At 38.5% G+C, this 19,183-nt stretch overlaps 1 protein-coding gene across 3 annotated transcripts in view; it reads left to right on the forward strand.

The window, feature by feature from the left end:
• Positions 1-14,336, forward strand: part of klhl2 (kelch-like family member 2) — a 144,418-nt gene extending 130,082 nt beyond the window's left edge. For 2 of the 3 annotated variants that reach the window (XM_060832759.1, XM_060832778.1), the window contains 4 exons: positions 7,248-7,376; positions 8,619-8,759; positions 8,852-8,995; positions 13,498-14,336. In XM_060832759.1, coding sequence (XP_060688742.1) covers positions 7,248-7,376; positions 8,619-8,759; positions 8,852-8,995; positions 13,498-13,526 — 443 coding nt within the window. In that variant the 3' untranslated portion in view covers positions 13,527-14,336. The remainder of the gene's footprint in view (positions 1-7,247; positions 7,377-8,618; positions 8,760-8,851; positions 8,996-13,497) is intronic. The other variant, XM_060832769.1, reaches the window with a different exon arrangement.
• The last annotated feature ends 4,847 nt before the right edge of the window (positions 14,337-19,183 follow it).

Here is a 19,183-nt window from a genome sequence, read left to right on the forward strand (position 1 = left end):
TTTAGCATGGCCAATTCACCTGACCTGCACATCTTTGTCTGTGGGAGGAAACCCCCAAGTACCCAGAGGAAACCCATGCAGACACAAGGAGAATGTGCAAACTCCACACATACTGTTACCCGAGATGGGAATTGAACCTGGGTTCCAGGCGCTGTGAGGCAGCAGTGCCAACCACTGAGCCACCGTGCCACCCACCTTGCAGAATTTGTAGCACCCTGACTCTAAAGTATGAACTTGTCTTTTTAAACTATTTTTCTTCTGACCTTTCCACTGCAAATGTTTTTTTTTCCCCAAGTTATTCACCCACCTCATGATTCTTTTTCACAAATTTGATCACTTTCTGAACATAGTGGTATGCTTCTTAAGCCTAGAAGCTCATTACTTTCTCAGCTTCTAAGTTTGTCATCCAAATCAATTTGGACAAATGCAACTATCTCTTTAAACATGCCCTGCTCCCCCTTTCTCCAGACTGCTACAGGCAGTGTTTGGACATCTTTGCTGGACACCTTGTCCAACATCAATGGTAGAGAGAAGAAACTGTTTTAAATATCCTTTGTAACAATAGTGTCTGAATCACAGGGGGTTCACAATGATCCCATGATCATTAGAGTTCCCCTTTTTGATGGCAGTGTTGGCCGTGCACATTCACCAAGCTCCTTTTATGACACTAGACATTCTCAATCGGTCTTGATCGTGTTGAGATCACCAATTTTAGAAGTTTTGGGGATCTTATAATTTAACCTCTCATACTAAGATTAATTTATTCATTTAAGACTTTAACCATTAAAGCAATTACAGACAGTCTCGTGCAATAGTTCAAGAAACTTCACTTTGGTTATAAATAAGACCAATTAAAGCAGGGCAGTGGCTTTACGTGTGTGTCATGGTTCATGCTTTCTGGTTCATCTTGGTGCACAACTCAACATTGGGTCTGTGCCTGTCTCCAGTGCTTTGAGGACTTCACTCCTGATTGAAGCAGGATAACATTAAACTACTTACATGTTCCTTGGTCACTGAAAGATGGTGTTTGTCAGTGCTTTCCATGGCACAACTTGCAGCGTGATCAATTATGTCATTACGTTCTGATTGGCCTAGGCTAGCCTTGGCGTATGGTAATTGGTCTAAGGAGCATGTGACTAATCTCTGACTCTGAAATCACCACTCACTATCTCCTGATTGGTTCCTTAAGTTGTCAGTTATCCATGGGGCCACCGCCTTCATTACATTTTATTAATCTCACTTTACGAAGGTAAGAGTATTTTGAAATGTTCTTTACCTCTTTGCTAAAGAAAATGAGAGGGATTCGTAGTCACAACTTAAAGATTTATATCCTTGAGTTGATGTCTCAATACTTAATTGGTAAAGTTCCTATTAAATCAACACTGTCTATTCGTTCGTCATTTGTTTGACTTTTTCTTTTGCTGTGTTTGTAGATATTTTCTAATCAATGTGTTCAGAAATGTTATTACACACTTCTGAAACTGGCAGGACTTGAACCCACCTTAAAAAGTTTGTTACCTTTGACTTTTAATAGTCAAAATCAATACAGAAAATACTAATCTCTACAAGTTGTTTAGACAATTTTAGAATTATAAATGCAAATCCATGTTACAAATTTAAGTCTAATATAAAGGTTACCTTTAGTCAATTGCTATACTTCTAAAACACCAACACAAGGACACAGCCATGGCTAGGATTTCTTGATCAGCGCCAACGAGGATGAGTGTAAACTATCTCTATCATGTTTCACCTTTGAAGTCTGGATTTGAAACTAAACAGATGTCCTATAGCCTTATAGCTGTCATTCTAAAACATTAGTTTCTTGCCTTCATTCTGTTCTCAATCCCATGCTGCATTTGTTTGTCAAATGAAGCTAAACTGAGTCATAGAGATGTATAGCATGGAAACAGACCTTCGGTCGAACCCGTCCATGCCAACCAGATATCCCAACCCAATCTAGTCCCACCTGCCAGCACCCGGCCCGTATCCCTCCAAGACCTTCCTATTCATATACCCATCCAAGTGCCTCTTAAATTTGCAATTGTACCAGCCTTCACCACTTCCTCTGGCAGCTCATTCCATGCACATATCACCCTCTGTATGAAAGAGTTGCCCCTTGGGTCTCTTTTACATCTTTCCCCTCTCACCCTAAACCTATGCCCTCTCTAGTTCTGGACTCCCTGACCTCCGGGAAAAGACTTTGTCTATTTATCCTATCCATGCCCCTCATAATTTTGTAAACCTCTGTAAGGTCACCCCTCAGCCTCCGATGCTTCAGGGAAAACAGCCCCAGCCTGTTCAGCCTCTCCCTATAGCTCAAATCCTCCAACCCTGGCAACATCCTTGTAAATCTTTTCTGAACCCTTTCAAGTTTCACAACATCTTTCCGATAGTAAGGAGACCAGAATTGCATGCAATATTCCTACAGTGGCCTAACCAATGTCCTGTACAGACGCAATATGACCTCCCAACTCCTGTACTCAATACTCTGACCAATAAAGGAAAGCATACCAAACGCCACCTTCACTATCCTATCTACCTCACAAGATTGTGATGAGTTAGTGCCAAGATCCGCATTGGCTGTACATAAGAACAGCAATATAATATTAGATTGATCAAAGAATATTACTTGAAATGCCTGATTATAACTAAACTAATTTGATTTTGAAATGCTGTTTTCATTGCTGTTCCTTCACTCCTGTAGTTCTTTATTTTTCCATCTCCAGCTTTAAAGCACATGAATGTGGACAGTAGGCTAACTTATTCCAGACTCTTTCTAAGCTGATGGGTTCTTTTTAGGAAGGTCTGTAGTAAGCTTATCAAGGACACGCTCCTATTTTTGATCATAAATTTCTGCAGTTACCAGTACAGTTGCCAATAGCTATGCTCCTATCTTTTCTGTTATTTATCAGTCACATTCTGGAATATTCTAATCCTATTGTAACTTCTCATTCTACCTATAAATGACTCAACTCGTGTTTAATTACAATCTAAGACAATTGCTTCTCAAACATAATCAATTAAATTTCAATTTCTGTGACATCCCACTTCTGATATCACTGTCAGGTTTTGGGGGTATATTAATGCTGCCATGTCTATGATGGAGTGCGTATTGTAGTTTGTTATTTGGGGTGGACCTCCCCTCTCCCCATATTCCGCTATCTCCTCCTCTAAGTTCTTCATCAGCACCAGTATCAATGTTGCCACAGTCACTGACTTGCAGTTTCTTCTTTCTCTTGTTAGATATAAGAATTTACATACTTGTAAATATAAAGTTAAAAATCGCATAACACCAGGTTATAGTCCAACAGGTTTAATTGGAAGCACACTAGCTTTCGGAGCAACGCTCTTTCATCAGGTGGTAGTGGAGCGTCACTCCGAAAGCTAGTGTGCTTCCAATTAAACCTGTTGGACTATAACTTGGTGTTTTGTGATTTTTAACTTTGTACACCCCAGTCCAACACCGGCATCTCCAAATCATGACTTGTAAATATATAAAATGGTGATGATAATTATCCCCTCTTGTTCTTTGTCCTGCTTCTGACCCATTGACCAACCTTATCATTCTCTGTGGATTTTACCTATCCTTCAGCATTCTGTTAATTATTTTTTGCGTTGTGCTATAAAACTTGTGATGGAGCGATCCAACTTCCATTAGCGGTCTGTATCTCCCTTTCTTTCCTCCTCCTTACCAGATTGTATAATAAAGACTTTCCTTGCCCTCTGCACTGATGCCACCAGCAAAGCCCCCTACTTCCTGATTCCCTTGTGCGAATTCTACCGACATGGATTTAGCTTAAATATATCCTGCATGAAATCAATGTGGAATTTTCTAACCTCCCACACAGATTCTACCACCATGTAGTTTTTAACTCGATTATGGTGACTGCACAATTCTACCAATGCAGATTTCTCTCCCTTATCCGCATGAATTCTACCAACCCAGCAGCTTCCTCATCCTGCTGGGTGAATTCAACCTAAGTGAAAATTTTGTCTCAACTGTGGCTTTTGTGTGAATTCTACCAACACTGAGCCCCGGATTGGCGACCTCTCTTCTCAGTATTTATTGGACTCAATACTCCTTCAGATTTTTTTGATACTTGAACGATCCATCCTCTGATCAACTTATGGTTACTTACATCGCACTGCAAATTTTTGCTATAAATTCTGTGTTACGATCGAGCCCTCCACTATTACCTGATTGGAGAGTTGCTCCGAAAGCTAGTGTGCTTCCAATTAAACCTGTTGGACTATAACCTGGTGTTGTGTGATTTTTAACTCTGATCAACTTACTACACTATGTGTGGTAAATACACTACTCTCACCTGCTTTGTAATACCACTTCCATGCTTCAAGCTGAATATCGTGTTTGTGATGCTAGTTGACATGATAGCCTCTATTAATCGACTGGAGACAGTTCAGGTTTACAATTGTGAAAAGAAACTGAGTTAACATTTTGGGTCCGTTAACACATCCTCAGAGGTTCTGAGGAAGGGTCACCGGATCCAAAACATTAACTCTGATTTGTATCCACAGATGCTGCCAGACCTGCTGAGCTTTCCAGCAATTTCTGTTTTTGTTTCTGATGTACAGCATCTGCAGTGCTTTTAGGTTTTTTAAAGGTTTACAATCCTTTTATTCAAATGACACTGGGATAGTATCACTCCGGTTAGACTGGAGTAAGGCTATGAAGAAGATAGAAAAACTGATTACCTTTATACCATAAGTGTGTAATTATTCAAGGTTCAGTGTTGCTTCAAACAAACATAAGAAATGAATGTCCATTCTGGGTCAAATTCATCTCATCCAAGATGTTGGTGTTACTCTCCTTCCCCATCACTGTCTGTTACCACCCAATTCCAAATTTCTCCTGGCTCTGAGGCACCTCTAGAATGATTTATTAGCATTAACATATTCTTGCCACTGATCCAAGGTTCATTAACTGATGTTTGCTTTTTACTTTTAATTTCAAAATTTAAAAATACTTCTATTTAACCATTATAGTCTAAATTCACTGATTTATTTTGACCGTATACAAAATTTTGTCAAAGACTGTGGATGCTGAAGATCTGAAACAAAAGCAATTTACTGGAGAAACTCAGTAAATCTGGCAGCATCTGTGGAGAGAAATCAGAGCTAACATTTTGAGCCCAGTGAGTTTCAGAATCTGCAGATGCTTCCAGACCTGCTGAGTTTCTCCTGCAATTTGTTTTTGTTTTTGTACACCTCATTCTGCTGTAACGTGCGTTTCATTAACACATTTGCTGTAAAGCTATTGACGAATTGGGGACATTGTTTCTCAAGCATGAACTTTTACAATGTGTGTTGGCTGTAACGCGATTACATCGCCAACATTTTAAAGCGCAGTTTCTAAAGAGTGATTTTCCTACAGTGTGGGGTTTTGCAAGAGTGCAACCATTGTGTTATGGAAAAAAAACTACCTGTATGTAATCTCTGGCTCTTGGCAACAAAATACGTGCAGTTGTATGTTTTCAATATTTAAGCTTTACAGCTTCCAAGAAAACTTAATTGTTCACCCCAAGGCTAAACTAGAAAAGGTTAATAACTTCTTTATCACAGGAGTGACATTTAATTTAATTTGTATGGTTATTGAACTGCTATGGTGTAATTTGTCACTATAATTGAACATTTGCTTCTATTGTTCACTAATTCTAAGCAAGAATTATGTAACACCTTTTCTATCACTGCTGAAACTGACTATAAGGAATCATAGTCTCTTAGTAACGTAACTCATTTGATTCTATAAAATGAAGGATTACCTTTGCACCCATCCAATCAATCAGCTTTACTAAGTCCCAAATGATTTGCCAAGTCCAGTTTGCTTTTTTTTTCTGTTCCTCTGGCCGTGTCCATGATGATGATATAGCGCATGTGCATTGTCAATAAAGTCAAAAAATATTCTAATGATGTAGCATTATGGGAAAGACTTCTGCTCCTGTAAACTTTGTTCAGATATAGTGCATTTATTGTCTTTCAATCTTCTGATCCCAAATCTGTTTTCTGCTTGCTGAGGTACAGTTCACCAGACTCTGAACAACTATAATATTTCACTATGACCTCTTTCTTTATTCTTTGTACCTTGCTGTTGAGAAAGAGGTAACTGGATAGCAGTCCAGGGGGACCATTAGCAGTCTTCACTCGATTTAGAAGTGCTGATAACCTGCACCAAAACCACAGATCCGCTAACTTAACTAGACTGGGACTGAGCCAGTTCCTTCCTGATCCATCAGTACTATTTGCCTTAATCAATTGAATAATTGTGGGCAAATATCTAATATAGAGCTTTTATGCAGGGTGTGTAATCGGTCATCTCTCTCAAACAAGAGACTGGTAAATCCATGTTGATATCAAATTCCTGGTGTAAATTGCCGTCGTCCTTCCGACTCTTCTACATGGCTCAAAAACCTTGACTATGTAGCGATGCTACCTCAAGGCACTGGAGAAGTACAGTTAATGCTGTTTGTGATGGATTCCCCTTACCAGCTAGGAGGACAGGTGTACAACGATCTGTGTCCTTGAAGAAACCAGTAGCACCAGCATCGAGGCTATGATGGTCCAAAATCAGCTTTGCTGGGCTGGTCAGGTATTTAGGATGTCTGGGTTCTGACTGTCAAGGTCAATTATCTTTACCCAGCTTAAGGAAGGCACTTGGATGGGAAATGAGGAAGCAACTCAGAGACTCCCTGAAGGCTTCCTCAAGCAGTGCAACATAAATGCCAATGTGTGTGATACCCTCATTCAGAAGAAACTGATTGAAGGAACCTCTTGTCTGAAGGGATAACAATTCTTTGAGAATATTGGTAACAAGAGGAAGTATGGAAAGGAACTGGAGGAAGGAATGATCACAGTTTCAAGGCTACAGAACAATTCTTCCACCTTGAAACACCTACCAAATGTGTGGTCAGAGATGTGGGTCTAAGATCATGCCTACCATGCAGAAGGACCCATGGCCAGTAACACTGGGTGATACTCATGAGTGAGTTATTTATGACGCTGCTGAATGAGCGAGCAGCTGCTGGTCCATCGTGGCTATGGTGACTTTCCCATTTTAATACCTCCAAATTTTGACAAAGTGGTTTACTTTGTAGTAAGTAATACTGAATAATATTGTTGATCGTAATTCTCATTATCATCTGAAAAGAAAACCTATAAACATTGGCAGCAAACCTCCCAGGTATACCTGAAATGTAAATTCAAATGATCATTAAGACAAATTTCTTTGCTAGGTGTGTTGTATGCTGTAGGTGGCTATGACGGGGCATCACGACAATGTCTCAGTTCTGTAGAGGCCTACAACTCAGCGAAAAATGAATGGACCTACATTGCTGAAATGAGTACAAGGCGCAGTGGGGCAGGTATGAAACTGGAAATTACAGTTCATGCTCTACATTTTATCCCATTCAATTATTTTCAGAGTTGTGGAGAAAGAACACTATATTGCTTTAATTAATAGCTGTCAAAGATCTTGTATATGAGGAAATGGATGGCCTCCCTCTGCTGTATCTTTGTATGATTAGATAAAAACCACCCCATTATCAGTTATAACTCCTGGAGAGATACTTTATAACAGTATCTTTAAAACTCATTATTTTCTGAATTCACTGCATGTAACAGTCATGGGACGAAATTTCCTTTGTGGTACTGTAGTTTTATAAAATTAGTTATACACAGGAAATGACTTTGGTATTTTGTACTTAAGATAAGTTGTAAGCTCCCAATAGAGAAATTACGCATGATCTTTTCTCTGAAGTTTTATTATCTTGGAATGTAGTTCAATTTTTGGAGCAATGCTATGAGGGAATGCTAAATTGTTACAGGTGCTCTCTTTCAGATGAGACTTTAAACTGTTACCCCGTCTACCCTAAAGTCAAAGCAAATGGTCCCATGGAATTTCTTAAACAAGAGCTAGAGAGTTTGCCTAGTTTCTGGCCAGCCTTTGTCTTGGCCAATATTCATTTCTCAATATATTTATAATCTTTACTGCCGTACTACCTGCAAAATGGCTCCTATATTTGCCTAAATTAATTTTGTGTTTACACTTTAAAATAACTTTTATTCATTTTGAAGCATCTTGAGACATTCTGATATTGTAAAAACATGGCTGTATAAGTAAACGATCTTTTGTTGTGTGCATTGGAGTAAATGACATAGGGTTTAATTTTATTTGCAGTGCAAGGCACCTGACGTTGCTGCTGTGCTCTCTAAAAAGCAGTTCTCATTTTGACGTTTTGTCCTGTAACACAACAGGGTCCCATCTTGTACTGATCAAAAAATGTTATTCAAACAAGACAAAGCCAAACTTGTTACGTTGGCTAAATTATTTTGTGTTTTTTAAAAATATATAATTAAAACCAACTTAAAAATGCAATGGGTCAAAGTATTCAAAATAATGTTCCTTGCCTCATTCCTGTCTCCTGCCACCCGAGGTCCTGGCCTAATTAAGTATTAAGTAAAACTGATTCAAAACAGCGGTAATGAATCCTGCAGGGGTATATTTTCTGAATTTTGGAGTTATCAGATTTTGGAAATCTCCTGACTTTCGACATAAGTGACTAAGTTTTTAAGGCAATAAGGGCACCTTGTTTGCATTATTGCAGGTGTGGGAGTTCTAAATGGTCTACTCTACGCAGTTGGAGGTCACGATGGTCCATTGGTGAGGAAAAGTGTGGAGATGTATGACGCCTCTGCAAATACCTGGAAACAGGTTGCAGACATGAATATGTGCAGGAGGAATGCAGGTAGAATTGCCCAAGCAAAAGTATTTTTATTATTATTCAGGAATAAACAACTAACCTGTTGTTATTATTTCTACCTCCTTAACCCCTGGCAGGTGTCTGTGCTGTAAATGGTCTGCTGTACGTAGCCGGTGGGGATGATGGCTCCTGTAACCTTGCGTCTGTGGAATATTACAACCCAGCATTAGATAAATGGATACTTCTACCACAGTGTATGAGTACAGGAAGAAGTTATGCAGGTTAAGAACCTTAATTCATTGGCTTTTTCATCTTTATATCTCTGCAGCTGTGTTTTCAGCACTCTTTTGGTGATATTTTTACAGGCCACCTTGGAGAGTTCTTTCCACAAATTGACACAGCCTTTCTACCATTTTTGTGTACAAGCCCTCCCTCTGCAGGTTTGATGAAGCATTGCAGCTTTCACCTTTTGGTGTTTGACACATGCAATTAGTTCAAGATTATTTTTCATTTTATACCTTTACCTTTTATATTTTTCTGGTTGATGAACGAGCCAGGTATTTTACTACATGTTTAAGTGGCTGATGCTGGGAAATGTGAACTTCCATCCTTTTGACAAGCTACAAAATGAAGATTTTATTACCAGATTTTAAAATGGATATTACACGTAAATGTTGAGCTTTGGCCATATAGATGTTTCTGCGAGTTAAAGGGTTATACTATAGATGAAGTCATTATCTTTTACTAGGGTGAGTGAAGCACTGCAGTGAACTTTGCCCATATCCTGGGACAACACGGGCATGATTATTTCTGATTTTTATTTCCTGTTTTCTGGGAGTGGTTGTGGCTTTGGATGTGTTTCTCGATGTGACATATGACTTGATGTAAAAATAAGCACAGCATGATTCTGTTACACTTGTTCCATTGTCCAGTGTTAAGGTATGTTGCACAATCCCCAGAGAGACAGATTAATTTCAAAAAGAAATTTGGAATTGAAGTGACTAATAGAGAGGACAGCACAAAATTTCAGACTATTACTGTGATAACTGCACTAAAACCAACATGGGTAAATACTATTCAATAGCCATCTTGTACTCTCTAATATTTCTCAAATTCTCCATTTCATTTTTAACATATTCAAAAATCTCTTACTTTAGTTATTCTTTATGCTGTTCTTAATGGATACTTCATTCTTTGTGAAACAGCCACAGTTATTCCTGGCTCCTGAAGCTTGCTTTAGTTCCTTTCCCAACCTGATGACTTCTAATCCCAAACCTGACTTTCAGTGTGAGGGAAACTTTGGAGATTCCTCCTTCGAACTCAAGTTAGGTAAATATTTTCACCTCCTTTGTATCCCCTCAAATTTGTCATCTAAAATTTGAGTGCAAACCCCTACTTGTTTTTGGTCTGGTAACTAAAAGAGTCAACATTTTCTCACTTTAGTGCAGGCCTGGTTCCCTCCATCCTTCTCTCTCTCTCTCTCTCTCTCTCTCTGACTGAGAATGTGGAAGACTGTGTGTCTTGTGCCTGAGAGTTTGAGATATCTTTTGAAATCCTTCAAACTGATAACTGCAATGAATTCTACATCTTTTCCGTTCTCAAAGCTCATCTTATTGAGAACATGAACCGCATAGACGTTGTATCCAGGCAGAAATGCTAGTTACTTATCCTCTGGGCACCCAATTCTATTGGAATTAAACAGGTAGTTCAAAGTACAGTTTCTGTTAAAGTCTGACATTCCTAACGTCACTCTGAGAGACTTAGAAACTGACAGTTTCCACTCAGTTGGATTATTGCTGTTGCCACTGTCTACAGGAATATCTATCTTGTCCCTTGGGTCCCAACCTTTACACCGTATCCAACCCACCGAGGCTGCTTGTTGAGAATTTGAAGCAGGACAGGTAACCCCACCACTCCATTTTAGTTTAAATCCAAGGTACCGACCTAAAATGTAACAATCATAAATGTCATAGTCGCAACCAAAACTAAAATTGTCAGGGAACAATCAGCTTTTTCTCTGAAATTGTCTACACAGTTTCATGCCTCTTACGACAAATGGTCAGGTCTGTATCACTCATGGGCGTTGTAGATTCTAGTTTTTGCCATTTTCCATAAATACCAGCTTTCAACAATAAACATTTAAATACAATTTTTTTAAAAATTGCACGTCATGGAACAACTGTGGCAAGAAAGAATTAACATTTCAGCTTTATGAATTTTCAGCAGAACTGTGTTATTTATCTTTTGTAAGATTTAAATTATTTCATTCAACTTTAGTGAATCTCCTATGCACCGTCTGTAGTGCAATCAAATCCTTCCTGTAGTGTGGTGACCAGGCTGCACACAGTACCCAAGCTGTATTTAACCTAATTTAACCTAAGCTCCAACATGACTTCCCCACTCTTATAATCTCACTATCATCCAGCATGGTGCCTGTGTTGCCTCTTTCTATCTTCCCTACTCATTCTCTATGAACGTACAAGCTAAGCAGAAGTAGGTCATTTGATCCTTTTGAGTCTGCTCTGCCATAAGATCAGAGTTGATGAGTTTGTATTTTGAATTCCACATTTCCATCTGATATCCCTAGATTAATTCCATTGTCTAACAAGGATGAATCTCCACTTTTAAAAATATTCAAATATTCCACCTCACCAGCTTTCTGAGGTACAAAAGTTCCAAGGTGTCTCAAGCCCCTGAGTGAGGGAAAAAAAAATCTCATCTGCTCTAATAGGGTGAACGCTAATTTGTAAACAGCGCTGCTAAGTTCTGGACTTGCCAAAAGAGACACTCTCCTTTTCGAGGCTTTGCAAAGATCAATCAAGATCTCATACAATTCAATTAACCTTAAGTCTGAAACTGTAGTGGAAACAAGCCCAGTCTGCCCAGCCATTTCTTTTGTAAGATAACCTACTAATTACAAGTAAACCTGCTCAGAACAGCCTCCCGTGTATTTATTTCATTCCTTAAATGAGGAGACCAGAACTACACACAGTACTTCAGATGTGGTCGCACCAATGCCATGTATGTTGGAGCACAATTTTGAATGATCTTATCCCAACAATTTTTTCTTGTTCACTTTTGCTCGTTATTATTGGAGCTGTTTCTCTTCATTCCCCCCCCCCCCCCCCCACCAATTCTTTCAGGCAGTCAATTCATCAACTTATTTGATTTGATTCGTTGAGAATAGATTTGTTTCACAGCTTGTTCAACTCATGAAAGTAGCTGATCCAACATAGTGTTGAACAAGAATTTGGACATTCTGGGCTACAATTCCTTAACAAGCAATATCAGTGGGATGCTGAATATTTTACATAATGTCAGCGACACAGCAGTAAGTTTACATTAGTAGAGGTTAAGATGATGGATCAGTGTTCATTCTGCGCTGGGATGAGTTTTTAAAAATATATTGTACTTCAATTTATCATACTGGGGTTATGACCAAAATCAATATTAAGCAGTTCTTAAGAAGTCATACTGAAGTCGAAACGTTAAACTGCCATACCTGCTGAGTTTCTCCAGCATTTTCTGTTGTTGTTTCAGATTTCCATTCTTGTGTGCAATTGCAATTAATTTTAGTCAAACACACAGATGGGAAAAAAAAAGTGTAGATCATTGTGCCTGAAGAAAGTAAGGGACAGCCTTGACTACATTTTCAAAGTGTAAGCAGTAGTTAGAAAGACTGAGTACATTTAAAAAGCAGAGCAAAAGTAGTTGCGGGACAAATGTCAAAAGGAACTAGAATGTAGATATGTGGGAATGAGTGTTATTAAATTGTTTCGTGTGTCATTATTTAAGAGGACAAAATAACATCGCTTTAAAAAAGACCTTGTTATTGGGTTTCCAGTATCAAAAGACGGATTGTCAGCAGAGTTGGGTAAGAGTGCAGTGTAGACCAATAACAGTTTCAATTCTCATATTAGCTCACTAACTCTTAAGAGTCTGCTTCCTCATCTTCACTATCATAAAATCAAGGCATAAGTTTGGTTAAGTGATCCTTGGGCAAAGAAGAGAGTAATATGAAGAGAGTGAAGAAAGAGAATCAGCTAGATAGTTTGTGAGTAAATCAATTTCATAGACAAACCAGCCTTTTTATGTCAACAGTATACTCAATAAATACTTGGTCCAGAAGATCTGGACCTATAAGTTTTGACTGGGGAAAAAAATAAATGAAGCCTTAAACAGATATTTAGGTACCCATGGATCAGAAAGTAGCAAAGATTTGGTCGTAGTTTCATGTTCCATTTCATTGCAATCAAAATGTAATGCCTGTAAAGATGTCCATCTTTTCTTTCTCAATACAGATAATACCAAAATATTCATCAATTTGTTTGTCCCCAAGAAGGTTGAAGCACACATGAAATTATAGACCAATGTATTTAATGTCTGTTCTGAAGATAATCTTGTGTTACTGTCACTTTGGATTTTGTTTGAAATTTTCAATCTACTCAGTTCTGCAAAATGTAGTTGCTGTATTCCTCTTTAATTTCTTACTGAAAGCATCATGTGCTGATGTTACAGCATGACTTCAGTGAAGTATTTTGCAGAGTGTCAGTACTAATCCTCTTACTCTGTTTGGAGTGCATGTTCCTTGTCTGCAGGATCTGATAGGTTTTCCAGCTTCTTTTCCCTGTGACAGGATGTTATTACAACAACTGGGCTTACTAACTTTGTCCCTGTCCTTTGTTCAAGCAAGAATGCATGGGTTATTTCCAATTTCTGTCAAACAATCCTTCGTTTTGATCCCAACATAAGAATACAATTAATTGTTTCTCTCTATTTCTAGGTGTTACAGTAATTGACAAACCTTTATGATTAAAGTATGCTGGAAACGTTGAACACTGGATTCTGCATTGAAATGGTATTTCATGAAGTAGCTCAACTTTTTAGCACTTCTTTGATGACCACATTAGAAGCGATCATTTAACGCAGTGTGGAAGAGGCCAGACAACAATGTCTTGTCAGCAAGAATAGAAGATTAAGATGATTGCACTTGATGGGAAGCACTACGTGGAAAGGGGCTACGTTACAGCTTTTAGCAAGTAGTGTTGGAATGGAGCCTTGAAGCATAGGATTTGAAAATCAAAAGCTGCTATAGAAATACTGACTTATGTTGGGCAAGATTGATTTGTGCCATGTGAAACAAAGCAACACTTTGTTCTGGACACTACAGTTAATGGCTTCATAAAACTCGTGAATAGCAAACAGAGTAATGGTTACAATTGTATAGTGGCAAATAAATTGGTTCCATATGTCTAACTATGGAGATTGATGTCTAAGTTGCCAACAGTTACATTTTGATTACAGGACCATAATTTTGTCTACCTTTTGCTGTTATCAGCACTTGACTTAAGACTTGTTTAAGTATTTAATTTATTTTTGGTTTGGTATTGAAAAAACAGTAAAGAGTGATAGTATTTGTAGGTATTGAAAGTTTAACACTGAGTTATCAATCGTGGAGGGGAAAAAAAACTACCAAAACTTTTAAATGCATTTCCAATTTTAAACTAATGCACCTAAGTGAGTACAGGCTGGTTTTAAAATGTATGTTTGTTATTTGTTTCTATTAAATCACGTTTTGATGCATTTCTACTTTTCTGTGACTCTTGGTTTACTTAATATTGTTCTTGGCATGAAGAATAGTGTTGTAAGTTTACATTATTAAATGGTATGCATTTTCCCTGAATTGCATGTTGTGTTGCCAGTATTCAGTACAATTATGTACTGGTTACATTTTGCTGCTTTTATTTGAGTAACACTTGCCAGTTATGTTTAGTGCTCTGCTTAATTGCTGTAAGGAATATGAACACTAAATAATTTATTTGTTTGGCAGTGGGGAGACTACAACTGTTTCTGCATTATTCAAATTGTTTAAATAAAAAATTTTATTGTGTTTAATTGTAAAACTCCTTTTTTTGAAGAAAATAAGATCCATTTTTCTAGAAATTTTAAAGTTACTAGGGGTAATTGAGAAAGATGGATTTGACATGAGCTTAAGTGTTCATGTGGCAATGTTGTATATAAAACATGGTGGAAAATGAAAAGTTGTAAGTACCATTGCTAAAAATTCTCAAATATTGCTTATTTTAACTATATATTTTCTTTCTATTGGGCACATCTTGAATATTTTGAGGAAGCTCACCATCAGTGCCTTTTCCAAACTACACTCTTAAACTCAAATCAGTTTTGGAGTTTCTGTATGTTGCAGATACTTAGCCACTTTCCTTAGGATCACACTTGATCTCTATAAATCTGTTGAATAAGAGATTATCAAGAACCAGGGCTAAGGACGAGCAACTGTGTGCAGTTTAGGGACAACAAAATTGCAACGTACTTCCCCAATTTTGGAAATAATTTTTTTAACACTTTTCTTTTCTAAATAAAGATTATCTAAAGACAGAATTAAAATTCTAAACATTACGTCAAAAACAGTGTTTTTAAATAGAATAATTTATTAACACACTGGAATATTTTCAGGTCGGTGCACAAATTATAATTGCCATGACAGCATGGGCGGCACGGTGGCTCAGGGGTTAGTACTGCTGCCTCACAGCACCAGGGACCCGGGTTCAATTCCCGCCTCTGGCAACAGTCTGTGTGGAGTTTGCACGTTCTCCCCTTGTCTTCGTGGGTTTCCTCCCACAGTCCAAAGATGTGCAGGTTAGGTGAATTGGCCATGCTAAATTGCCTGTAGTGTTGGGTGCATTAGTCAGGGGTTAAATATAGGGGAATGGGTTTGGGTGAGCTGCACTTCAGACGGTTGGTGTGGACTTGTTGGGCCGAAGGGCCTGTTTCCACACTGTATAGAATCGAATCTAATTTAATTTAATCTAATCTAATAACATGATTTGGCTTTCTAAAATTCAGACATTCAAAATTAAATGTTGGCGAGTCATGTTACAGTCGTATAAAACTTCAGTTCGGCCATGACTTTGAGTTCTGGATGTGGAGGCTTTGGACCGGTTGCGAAAGAGCTGAGCCAGGATGTTACCTCGATTAGCATGTATTAGCTACAAGGAGAGGTTGGACAAACTTGGATTGTTTTTGCGAGAGTGTCAGAGGCTGAGGGGGGACCTGGCAGAAGTGTACTTCATAACTTAAGGCATGGATAGGTTGACTAGAGTCTTACAGCAGGGAAACAGACCCCTTTGGTCCAACTCATCTGTGCCAACCCAAACATCCCAGTGTGACCTAGTCCCATTTGCCAGCATTTGGCCCATATCTCTCAAAACTCTTCCTATTCATAAACACATCCAGATGCCTTTTAAATATTGTTTTTGTACCTGCCTTCACCACTTCCTCTGGTAGCTGATTTCAGACATGCACTCAAATTGTTGGATTTACCACCACCCAGCCCCACTTCCTTCCACACCAAAGTGGGAATGATAGAGGACATAGATTAAGGTGAGAGGGGAATGGTTTAGCAGAGACGTGTGAGGGAAGTCTTTTATACAGAGGGTGATAGGTGCCTGGAACGTGCTGTTGGGAAAGATAGTAGCAGATATGCAAGCAACATTTAAGAGGCATTTAGATAGCCACTTGAACAGGCAGGGAAATGTAAGCTGATGTGATTAGTTTACAATGACATCATGGTGGGCTAAAGGGCTTATTTCTGTATTGTTCTATGTCTATGTTCTAAGCAATCTCCTAATGAAAATAACATTCACTTTTTGGTTCAAACTTGTTATGAATGTTGGCTGTGAGTAGTTGATAGCAGGGAAGTTAGCAACATCTGAGAACGAATGACAAGATGAATCAGTCACTGGGGAGGTACATGTCTTCCTACTAAGAAAATTACCTAGCATTGTGCAAGTTCTTTTTAATTTGGAATAATAAGAGTGGCTTTTCAACAATTGGTTCCGACCAGTATCATTCACCATTGATTGACAGACTTGTTATCTCCATGCCCACAACCTACATTATAAGCAGATCTTCAAAATGATCTGTAGTTGGCCTAGTCGCCAACTAATTACTATGGTGATAATTGCTCTGCTGTTTATTTTACAATGTTCCCAAGTTAGCTTGTAGATGTTCAAATTAAGCGTCATTTCAGTGAAGTTGGGGTTGATATAATAATGAGTTTTTGACACAAGCTATGGATTTGTGGGGAGGGCACAAATATTCCGTAAAGGGATATGGACAGCTCAATGCATAGGCAAGAAAGTGATGGATTAAGTAGAACATGGTGGGGGGGGGGGAAGAAATGAGGCTGAGTACTTTGGATACAATAGAAAAACAATTTATCAAAAGGTGAGATGGGCAGAATGCTATGCTGCAGAGAGACCTAGATGGTCTTGTACATGAAATCACAAAAGCTTGACATCTGGAACAGCAAGTAATTAGGAAGGCAAATTGAAACTTGCCCCTTATTGCCTGGGAAAGGGGTACGAGCTCCTTTCAGGGATGTACAGCGCATTGGTGATTTCACACTTGGGAAACTGAACAGCTTTCCTCTTTTTATTTGAGAGGATATGCTTGTGTTGGATATATTATTCACCAGGCTGACTCTGATTTGAAAATTGATTAATGAGAAAAGTTTGAGCAAGCAAGATTTATGCTCATTGGAGTTTAGATGTATCTGGTGATCTTATTGAAACATGTTGCACTGAGGGAATTTGACAGTATAGATAGATAACGACACAATGTCTCCCCTCTTGTTTGGGAGGTGAGGGTGGGCAGAGAGAATGGAGAACGAGGGACGCAGTTTAAAAATGAGCATTCCGTTTAAAATTGAGATGAGCAAAGTCTTTCGGAAGATCATGGAATTTTCAGTTACTTAATGCAGAGGCTGAAGGAGAAAATCAGCTTCTCATAGATAGAGAGTCATAGAGCCATACAGCCCTTTGGTCCAACTCAAAAATGCCGACCAGCTATCCTAAATTAATCTAGTACCATTTGCCAGCACCTGGCCCATATCCCTATAAACCCTTCCTATTCATGTACCCATCCAGATGCCTTTTAAAATGTTGTAATTGTACCAGCCTCCACCACTTCCTCTGACAGCTCATTCCATACATGCACCACTCATTGCTTGAAAACATTGCCCCTTAGGTCTCTTTTATATCTTTCCCCTCTCACCCTAAACCTATGTCCTCTAGTTTTGGACTTCCCCCGCCCAGGGAAAAGACTTTGTCTATTTATCCTATCCATGCCCCTCATGATTTTATAAACATCTATAAGGTCACCCCTCAGCCTCCAACGCTCCAGGGAAAACAGCTCCAGCCTATTCAGCATCTCCCAATTGCTCAAACTCTCCACCCCTAGCAATATATTTGTAAATATTTTCTGAACCTTTTCAAGTTTTACAACATTCTTCCTATAGGAGGGAGATGAGAATTGCATGCAATATTCCAAAAGTTGCCTAGCCAATGTCGTGTACAGCTGCAACATGACCTCCCAACTCCTATAGAAGAAAGTGAGGACTGCAGATGCTGGAGATCAGAGCTTAAAAATGTGTTGTTGGAAAAGCGCAGCAGGTTAGGCAGCATCAAAGGAGCAGGAGAATTGACATAAGCCCTTCTTCAGGAACTCCCAACTCCTATACTCAATACCCTGACCAATAAAGGAAAGCATACCCAAATGCTGCCTTCAGTATCCTATCTACCTAAGACTCCACCTTCAAGGAAGTATGAACGTGCGACTCCAAGGTGGTTTAGGACCTTACCATTTAAGTCTATAAATGCAGCCCTGATTTCTCCTCTTTAATGCTCCTGGATTTCCTTCCTTTCTTGGTCACAGGTAGCCTCCTAGTTTTTGAACCTCTCATGTGTCAACTGGTAAAACCAAACCTAAACTTTATAAGGCAAATAGAACACCATTTGCAGACAACCAAACAGTATTTGGTCAAACCTCCAGGAATATCTTTAACCTGACTTTTCAATTAAAAGGATTCATTTCTCCTCTTCAATCTGGTGCATATTCTAATATCAGTCATACAAACAGTACTACTAAGCTTTCTGTAATGTTAAGTGCTCACGAGAACTAGACTGGTACATAAAGTTAGAGTTTGATAGATGAAATGAGGGTCTAAAATAGAGGCAGATTTCAATATATGCAATGGAGAAGTGATCCATTTTGCACCAAAAGTAATTAAATCTCAGTATTTGTTGAAAAATTAGGCTTGGCAGAAATATTAATAGATGCATTTACTCAAATCACTAAAATGTGATTGTCTATAAAAATTCTAGAAGATTAATGCAATATTAGTATTTAAAATTAAAAGGGTAGATAACTGCATCCCTCCCAATTTGTGTTCTGTGATATTAGTATACAACCTTGATTCAGCCACACACCTGGACTCTTTATGAAATTGTGCACCTTTTAAAAGGTATTGACCTAAAATACTGTAGTTCAGATACACCAAAATATTATCATGGCTCCACTTTGATCACTAAGAAAAATAACAAAAACAGCTTATTTCACTTGAAATATAGACGCTTAAGAGCAATTTGATTTGAATCTTTAGATTTTAG

Source organism: Hemiscyllium ocellatum, chromosome 1 (assembly GCF_020745735.1).
Source record: "Hemiscyllium ocellatum isolate sHemOce1 chromosome 1, sHemOce1.pat.X.cur, whole genome shotgun sequence".
In the NCBI taxonomy this organism is placed as follows: Eukaryota; Metazoa; Chordata; class Chondrichthyes; order Orectolobiformes; family Hemiscylliidae; genus Hemiscyllium; species Hemiscyllium ocellatum.